At 37.9% G+C, this 9,570-nt stretch overlaps 1 protein-coding gene across 2 annotated transcripts in view; it reads left to right on the forward strand.

The window, feature by feature from the left end:
• STOX2 (storkhead box 2) overlaps positions 1–9,269 on the forward strand; it is a 148,511-nt gene extending 139,242 nt beyond the window's left edge. For both annotated transcript variants that reach the window (XM_052779744.1, XM_052779745.1), the window contains exon 4: positions 3,511–9,269. In XM_052779744.1, the coding sequence (XP_052635704.1) occupies positions 3,511–3,706 (196 nt within the window). In that variant the 3' untranslated portion in view covers positions 3,707–9,269. The remainder of the gene's footprint in view (positions 1–3,510) is intronic.
• The last annotated feature ends 301 nt before the right edge of the window (positions 9,270–9,570 follow it).

Here is a 9,570-nt window from a genome sequence, read left to right on the forward strand (position 1 = left end):
TTTTTTGTTGTTTTTTTTTCACTGTAAAAGGTGTTCTTGTTCCTCAGAATTACATATTTTTTTAAAGCAAAGGCTCTCAGAAATGCATGTGAAGGATTTCCTGCTTCTACACAGGACTAAATTTCATTTTCAGTTTAAGTCATGTCACTCTGAAATAAATTCCTTTGGATTTGATGGCTATTCCCACTTGATGTTAATGTCAAGGCAGCAATTATTGGGCCTGCTACAGCATGCAGTGGTTATCAAACTAGAGCAGGCTTTTAACATATGTATAATTTTTCTGAGTAAAAAATTTGAAAAATAATTGGAGTAATTTGTACCACTTACACTGAGTCCAGCTTAAAAAAGAAACTTAAGGTTTTGAAATTGTTCTTGTTATTGATTGTTCTGCAGATGCTTGGCATCTTTCTTACATGCAACTGTTCTATGAGGGTATTTGCACTGTTCTTTTCGAAATGTAATCTCTTCTTTTAGTTGAGTTGCTATACTTGCAGTCAGTTTTTGGGGGGGCGTATATGGTGGTGTTTGCTTCTTACTCAGCCTGTCTCACTCCACAGAGTGCATTTCACCTCCAGGATTGGATGTCAACTGGATAAAAGTCAGTTCTTAGACTATTATTTTGCTAGCTGTATGCTAGCTGAATATCATGCTTGTGTTTCTGGTTAATGCAAAGGGAGACATTTCCTTCCCTAATTATTTACACAAAAGCTAAAATTTCTGTTGATGCTAATCTTAAGCTTAGCTAGCAAGAGAACAGAACGTGGCGAGCATACTGGATTTAGTGCTGCTATACCACTTTCTTTAGATCAAAAGGGAAACAGATAAGCAGCTTTTAATAATGGTTGTGTTCCACACATCCCTTTTTTTTATTTTACTGTTTACTTATTAACAAATGTCTTTTTTGGGGGAAGGCCGCATAAAATAAGCTGCTTTTTTTAAAAAAAAAAAAGGCAACATTCTGTAGGGTTTTCTTGTGTATTTGTTTTGTAGGACCAGTGTATAGTTTGGATATTTCAAAGGGTTTTTCATGAGCTTTGCATCAAGATGATTAAATTGGATGATTTTGCTGAATTTTGGTCACTCCTTGGTATAAGTATAAAAGTAAATTGAGCTGTGGATGAATTCAGCCCTTTGGCTATAATTACCATGCTGTCACTACTTTCCTACCTCATAGCAAAAAATGTACTTCGCAGCCCTTTTCCAGGAAGTACAAAAAAGCCATCCAGCACCCATCTGGTAAGATTCACCTAGATCTGACAGTGTCCATTAGCAGATGCCATGGGAAGAGTACAAGAACAGGATGTGCATGTAGTGATACTCCTCAGGTATACTCTTCTAGTCTCCACTGACGTTGTAACTCGCGAATTCCTGAGGTGTGGTGGTATCTTTTCATTTAAACTGAAGTGTGCAATGTTGCCTGGGGAATCAAAATTACCAATTCCACACTGTGAAAGAAAAAGCATATTTTTAAAGTGTGACAAATTGAAAAAAGGGGCATTTAAAAAAACCCAGGATGTAGTTAAAGAGATTTGCAATGGTCATTTGACTTGAAAAGTATTTTGTGTGAGAAATTTGTGAACACATCGTCATTGGAAAAACAGCCTCACAGTATTTTGTTCATTGCTTTTATGCAAGTTGTATATAGTAAATGTTAGCTGTCAATATTAGTTTTATTCCTTTACTTTTAGAGCTTATATAATACTGCTGCTCTTTTGTCACCTAAAGAAAAAGCTAATTTTGGCATTACTCTGCATGCAGAATTCTCACTGCAGTCTTTGTGTACACATGCTGTAATGGTCAGTTTGTAATATCAGAATTGAAAATGTCTGAAAATCTGGAATTGGTGGTCCCATAAAGAATGATATAATACTGAATGATCTCTGAAAAACAAAGGTTGCATCTATTTTCATTAAAAAGCAGAGGGAGAGGAATCCAAAAATGAGCAACAGAAGTGCACCATACGTCATTGCAGCTCACAGAGACCTCTTACTATGCGTGTCACCCATCATAGCTGTTCGGAACTACTGACATTAAGGCAATAATTGGCAGAAGATGATCAGTACCATTTTGATCAATTTAAAAGATCTATGGGAGTTTTCATAAAACTTCACTTATATTCCAGATTCAGTCAGTTTAAGATGATTTAAATCTGCCCTACAACTAAACAAGGTGTTTCTTCCTTCCTCTGTGCCATGCACTGACACATTTCTCCCCTGCCACATCCACAGCTGTGCATTCCTACTCTTCCCCTGATGCTAGCACTAATTTTTTTTTTTTTTTTTTTTCTTAGGGCTAGTATTTAACTGCGAGCGGTCCCTGATCTGGCTGGCTGCAAGGCTCAGCATCAGGGAAGCAGCAGGAACATGTGGCAGGGTCAGGTCCACACAAGGCAGGCAAGAGCTGCCCCTTTCAGTAGCAGGTAAATTTAGGTTGACTTTAAACTGACTATGAAACTCTGTCATTAGTATCTTTGTTTCTAGTGCTTACTTAACAAACCCATTCAGTCCTCTAAATGTACTCTGTGAACATCTCCATAGCAAGTGGTGGTGTCATTTTGCAAAGAAGTAGGGATATAGGTGAAGGACACATAACCAGGGGCCACATGGCTATTTGAAAACCAAATCTCTCTCTGCACAGGAACACATTGTTTGGAGATCAAAAATTATTAAGAGCAGAAAGAGAACAAGAGTAGTAGTAGTGGTGGTAGAACTAGCCTTAGCATGTCTTGGCTGAGTTTCTTAAAAGCTGTAGACTAAAATACAGGCTCCTCTGCATTCATAATAAGATGTATCATTAAAAAGCTTAGTCTTTAAAAGCGCCAAGTGTCCTGTCACTCCCGTGGATACATGATATATTAGAACTAAAGGAACATTGTCCATTTTATGAATGAAATAGCAGCACTAGTTGTTGTTTAGGGCATGATCACAGACCAGACAGTTAAGATTTCTCAGCATCTTGTAAGTTGCAATTGTCTCAGCTGCAAAGCAAAATTGAAGTGTTCTGTTTAGAAGCATTGTGGGTTTAACATAAAATAGCATTTTTAGTTGATGTTTTTTGTACAAAGACATAGATAGGAGACAACAGAGGAAGCTGTGTTACACAATTGCTCTCCTAGCTCTGCCTAGTCACGTAACTGATTTGATGAAGTTACTTTGTGCAAAAATGCACCATTCAGGAAAGAAAATTAATATGTTCCATGTGCAAGATGGAAGCTATTTCCTTGGGTGAGAAATCCAGATGCTTGATACTGGTTCAGCTTACAGTTTGTGTGGCGGCTTCAGCTCTGCTTAGTGCTATACCTGTGTTACAGTATGATGACTGCTGAGTACCTCTGGAACCCGTTTTGGAGGAACATATGTGTACTGTCAAAATGAGAGGTTCATTGATGTGACATTACATACAAACACAGGAAGCCTATTATAAAACACTCTATTCTCCTTTCCTGTCTGGTCGATAAATATATAGGCATGTCATATATGAGTGTGTATATATATTTCTTTTCCGTTCTAGTACTCGTGAGAGCCTGGCATCCAACACTTCAAGTATTGTTGAAAGCAACAGACGTCAGAACCCCGCTCTGAGCCCTGCACATGGTGGCGCAGGCCCAACGTTCAACTTCCGAGCCACTGCAGACCCACCAACAAGTGAAGCTGAGAAACTGCAGAAACCTGCTAACTGCCTGCAAGCTTCTGTCACTAGTGTCTGATGGTCATCCTGCCTCAGATCTTCTGTCTCATCCTATACAGCAAAGTTTACGACACTGGGACTGATGTTTACATCTTCGGGGAAAAATTAGAAAAGCATCTCAACCACAGTTTTAGTGTTTACTTAAACTGTGCTGCTATGTAGACTAGGGGCAACAAAGAAATCTTTATTTCAAGGTATTGCTTTTCACATTTGCGGCTCTGTAGCAACAGAATAGCAGTAGGGATAATATGTACACTTTTTGCTTCACTTAATTGTAACTGAGCACATATATGAAAGTCTAGACACTGTAAGTGTAATCTGCATTTTCAATGTCCATGCAGTTGCCAACTTCATTTAAAAAAAAATGCCACAGATGTGTGATGCCCCTGGTCAGAGGCTAAACTCTGCTGCAGAGTTGATCATTTTTTACTTCAAAAACTGAGCCACTGCTGAAAGTAACCAGCCAGGATCACCATGAGGAAAAACAATGCCAAACATGACAAGTGATGACCTCAGCTCTATCTGTGAATTATTAATACTAATCAGTCATTTTCACTGTGCTTTTTCGTGACACAATTTTGCAAATACCCGTTTAAGCGAGTAAAAAGAGGTTTGGGTTTTGGTTTGGTTTGATTTTTTCTAAGTATGGAGGGTGGGAAGGGAGGCGGTGGCTTCTTTTGTGTTTCAAAAGTATAAGAGATGTTTACTTACTGAGACTTGCTACTTGACCTTCCATAGTCACAAATGAGGAGGTGGGCCTTTGCGTAGAGGGGGGAGTGGGGAGGGAAGGGAAAGTTATAACTGTCATGGAGCCACAACGTGGAGTGACACAAAAGAGAACAAATGTCTTCAGTATAAATCAAGTATTTAAAAAAGATAATCTAATTCTTGGGTCACTTCTGGTATTGCAACTTGCCATTAATATAAGAATCAGGATAACTAATTTCTTGGAACAAAAATATTCTTTATGATATAAATGACAAGTATGGCCTGAAGAATTGATTTCTTTCTAGTGGAAGGACATAAATCTATTTTATGTAGCTTATTAAATAGAGTGCCTAAATTAGGCTATTAAAAATAGCATACATTGTAGTGATTATCAGAGAACAAAATTTAGAGAATTATAAACTTCTGGCCTTTTTATTCAGTGGATGTTATTTGCAATTTAGCATTTTATGGACATGTCTAGTTTCTAGAAATTAAATATGTCCACATGGTTGACAGTAGAAATCTGAATTCTGTAGGTATGGTATATCCTAATTGCTCTCCCCTAAACTGTTACTCCAAAGTAATTAGTACTGTGCTGATTACTGCAGAGTAACTTCTAAGGGTAGTTAAACTCCAAGAGTAATTTTTAGGTATAGGGTCACATTCTGCTCTGTTACTCATGCAACCTGGTAGTGCAACAAACTGACTTCAAATTTAACTCTTTTTTTTTTTTTTTTTTTTTATCAGAACAAATGAATTGGTGGAAGAATAACAAAGACACTAAAATGTTCAACAGCCCAAATTGTTGCATAGAAAAGGGACATTTACATTGTCTAGCTCTTGTAGTACACAGGTATGAAACCCAACTGTACATATTAAAAACCAGTATTTTCATCAGGTTCTGGTGACATGTATTACCCTGTACACAAAGTCATTTGAGCTTCACTCATATTCTCTATTGTCATCAGAAGTCTTTACTGAAGATTCAGCCTTACATTATGCAGTTGGATATAGTTCATTTACTTACAAAATGGCTTTCTAACTCTGGACACAATAAGTTTCAAGTTCTGTCAAGAACACCCAGTCAATGCACAGGTCTGTTTTCCTTGGTTTCAGCGTATAATTTCCATTTCATAGGAGCAATAAGACCTTTCGGTGCACATAAAGGAAATTATTGTGCTTTTGGTTGGTTATTGAAGTCACTTGGCCTTTAGCCTTCTGCCTTATCATACCTTCCAAGATGTGCTCTAATTACCATATAATGCTTTGCATGACGCATCTTATTATTCAGTATGTAACTCCAGCCGTACTTATTCCATGCGAACTGTAGAGTCAGAGTTTTTGTGGGGAATTGTCATATACTATGCAGTGGCTGACTGTGATTTTGTTTCTGAGATGAGCTCTGACATCAGTAGTATGTATCAATTCAGTAAATAAAAATGTCAAAACGATAAAAAAATTTACAGTGATGATCTGAAGTACTAACGGCAGTATTAAAATGTGAACAGCAAAAACAAATTTCACCTTTGGGGGAAATATTTGTTTGTCATAAACTAATCAGAATTTACGCAGGCAGCTGGTTGTACCGAAGACATAATTCCAACAAAATATGATAGTACATACCTATAAACTGTATAGTATGTTATTTCCTAAAGTTCCCAGAGACCAGCAGACAACCTAAATGTCATATTAATGTTGACATGGCATTGTACCAATATTAATGTGACTCTTGGAATATGGAATGTAAACAAGTTTCAAATAGAAACGTTCTAATCTTGAATTTTATTTTTTTTTTTTTTTCCTTTTAAAATCAACAATGGAATATAAGGAAATTCCATCTTGAGGTTCTGGTAACAAAACCGCAAGAGTGGAGCTTGAGTGCTTTATGTCACCCTGATCCTTTGATGAAATCAGAGCCTTGTATTACATGGTTGCTTATCTATCATTCTTCTTCTAATGTATCAATTTAAAGGTTTACAGAGTTAGATTAGGTTGAATCTGTGTTGTGTTCCACTGTAAAGGGTCAACACAAATCTGTCGGCATTTTGCACACTTAATATGTATTATTATAATACAACATGTTACTTTTATGGTAATTTTTTTTACACATATAACTACCTCCATGAATTTGATGAAATGCAGCAACATGAAAAGTGTATTGTACAAAGCAAGGTTAAAAACTTTGAAGCATTAGGTCATGGCGTTCTCTTGTGTGTCAATGCTTGCGTATGAAATCATCATGTTTCCATTGCCACAATTTCCTTGTACAATATTAAAAATCTGGCTTTCAGATGAGTCACTTAGAGTTTGACAAGGCTGCATAATTGGGATAAAAGTGAAAGGGAGGCTGAAACCTTCCATCCTCTCCCCAGTTACTGCTAAAATTTCTGCCTGGTAGAACTTGAAAATGTATTTGTAATTTAGCAAATTAGGAACATCTACAGTCTGTGAAATATGATTGACAGTTTGGGGTTTAACAGAAGACACTCTGGGTATTTTCTTGGCAGCCTTCAAATACTTTGGGCCCTATTCTGCCTCCATCTTTGTCAACATATCAGGTCATGGTTTCTCTGAACTCACAAGGGTGTTAAAACAGCTCTTCCTTTAATGATAAGCACTCTGTTCTCTAGATTGTGTGCGACTGAAACACTTGCTCCTATAGAAATTACCGACAGCCTTTAATTGACTTTGCTGGGAGCAGTATTAGGTTCCCTACTTGAGGTATGTGCCTATTGTTCAAAGAACGTGGGCGAGTTTCTGAGAAAAATGAAGCTGGCTTTTGAAAAGTAGCCAGCTGCAACAAGCCACCTTTCAAGAGGGAAGAACGAAAGATTTTTCCAAAAACCAAAGGAAGAAAGTGACAGTTGAACTTAAGCAGATCACATTTATATACAAATCCCGATTTATGAACACCTCTTTCAGCAAACTTAGTACCGTTATCCTGATGCAAATTAAAATACAATCATCAGTTGAGCTAATTTTGCCATTTTAAGTATTTAAGTTAAAAATTATAAGAAATCATTAGCCATTTGACTTCTTGCGCCACTGTAAAATGTCCGTTGCACGCGAAACAATGTTCACTCAACTTTAAAAAGTAAAATGTATTGGAAAACAAATATTTTAATGAAAACCATGGCCTAAGTGCTTGCCAGCAGTAGTCGTTTTTAGAAAAGAGAACAAGCAAACCAGTATTCGGAGGCCATCATAAACACGGATAATACTTTGCACTTAAATCATGCCTTTTCGCCTGAGGGCCTCAAAGCACTTAACGTGGTACCAGCTAAGCCTCGCGAGCCTGTGAGGTAGGCAGAGTTCACTGACCCTACTTTATGTCCAGGCACATCGGAAAAAACAAAGCCTAGGAGTCTGCAGAGTAATTTATTAACTAGTTGCTTTCTTGAAGTTATTGGAATATGTTTAATAGTTAACCAAAGTGTTTCATGTTTATACTCTGAAGTTACTCTTTTGATGCATTCAGTTTGTTTAAGCAAGAGAGAAACTAATTTGCAGTCCTGCAGAGGCTCTTGGATTAGCAGTGCCAAAACCAACCAAGTTTTCAGTCATATGAGTACTGCCAGCGGTGGTTTTAGAAACAGTTATTTTAATTAAAAATTTGTTTTTCAAATACATTTCGCAGAGCTTTTCCCAACACAATTGTTCAAATTGTTGTGCTGAGAAAGCAAATAGCACTCCTAATCTGGTGTCACACCCACAGTTTACAATTCTCTTTGCTCTTCTGAAGAAAACTGTACAGTATTAGAGAGAAAAGTTCTATTTTTTACGAAATTCTTTAAAAAAAAAGTATATATCTAAACCGTTCCCCCCATCATAAGTGCATCATTACTGCATGAGAAGCATGCAGTGGACCCACCAAAAGCCACGCTGGTGCTAGAAGAAAACGGGACTATCACGCTTCTTTTATAGCGGCGCTCTAAACGTTGGTTTCAGTTATGCGGGTGTAAATCTGGTGTGACTCCCCTGATCTCCCGCGGATCTGATGGAGATGGGAGTGGGTCGTTAACTCCATTGAAGCTCAGTTCTGAGCTGAGGGTTTCCGTGTTCCTCCCCCCGCCCCAAGACATTAAATGCAGAGAAGGAGCAGAAGGCCACATGCACGCACCTGGCTGTGGAAGGGCAGCCTGGGTTGAATCCCTGGTGAAATGCACAGCTGCCCAGCCGGGATGCTGCGACAGCCACCTCGGAAGGGCGGTCTTCCGTGCGGTACGCTGCCCTCGTGTTGTATAGCGGTTAGAGCCACCCAAAGGATACCCACCCAGAAGTATGAAAGGGCCCTTGGAGTAATTGACACAGATGTTACTTTTATATGTGGAGGAGACATAAGTTTAAAGGGATCATAATTCTGCAGGTAATTTTCTGTGAGTGACTGAATGTGGCTGTTGCATTAGGTTTAAATGAGTTAATAAATGCAAGTGGGACTTACTGTATGTTAGAAGGGAGTTTTGCAGCCAAGACTGCCTTGTATAAATGTGTTTGCACTGAAAAAAAAATTAAAAAATTACTTGGTCTCTGGTTGCTGTAAAGGTCATCCAAGATGGATGTTCTGTTTATATTGTATAGTATTTCATATGAAATAATTGCAGTTCATGAAATGTCTTCCCTAACGTTACTGATTTATAACAGCACATTTGTAACATGGTTTTTATTGTGTCAGTGTACCATATTGTAAATGATGATTACTTGTCATGCTTAGTATAATAATTTAAAGGAAAAAAAAGGACAGGGATTTTTGTAAGTCTATATTTGAAAGTCCCTCCATATGGTAATATTGTGTTCATGTTGTTTATGTAGTGTTGTGTGAAATATCCATTTTGGATTGTGTTACTTTTTAAGATATTAAATAACATTTGGTTATATGTTTTAAGTGGATTCTTTGCACCCATCAGTGCATAACAAACCAGAAATCTCAGAAAAAGAAGGATCATAACAACTTGCTGTGCTTGTGTATGCTTCATAAAAGGTCTCTGAGCCATTCTAGTAGGAGCGCAAGGGAGAAAATTCACCAATTTTGAAACATCCTGGTTTGGACTGGACATGAAGGTGATGGGTGCAGGGGGAAGCGTGATTCCCACTGAATGCATAAGTGCCCAGCTGAGATGCACCTGAGCTCCAGGAAATTAGAAGTTCGTTAGGGCATCCTGATGCCAAGAGCAACAG

Source organism: Harpia harpyja, chromosome 2 (genome assembly GCF_026419915.1).
Source record: "Harpia harpyja isolate bHarHar1 chromosome 2, bHarHar1 primary haplotype, whole genome shotgun sequence".
Taxonomy (NCBI): domain Eukaryota; kingdom Metazoa; phylum Chordata; class Aves; order Accipitriformes; family Accipitridae; genus Harpia; species Harpia harpyja.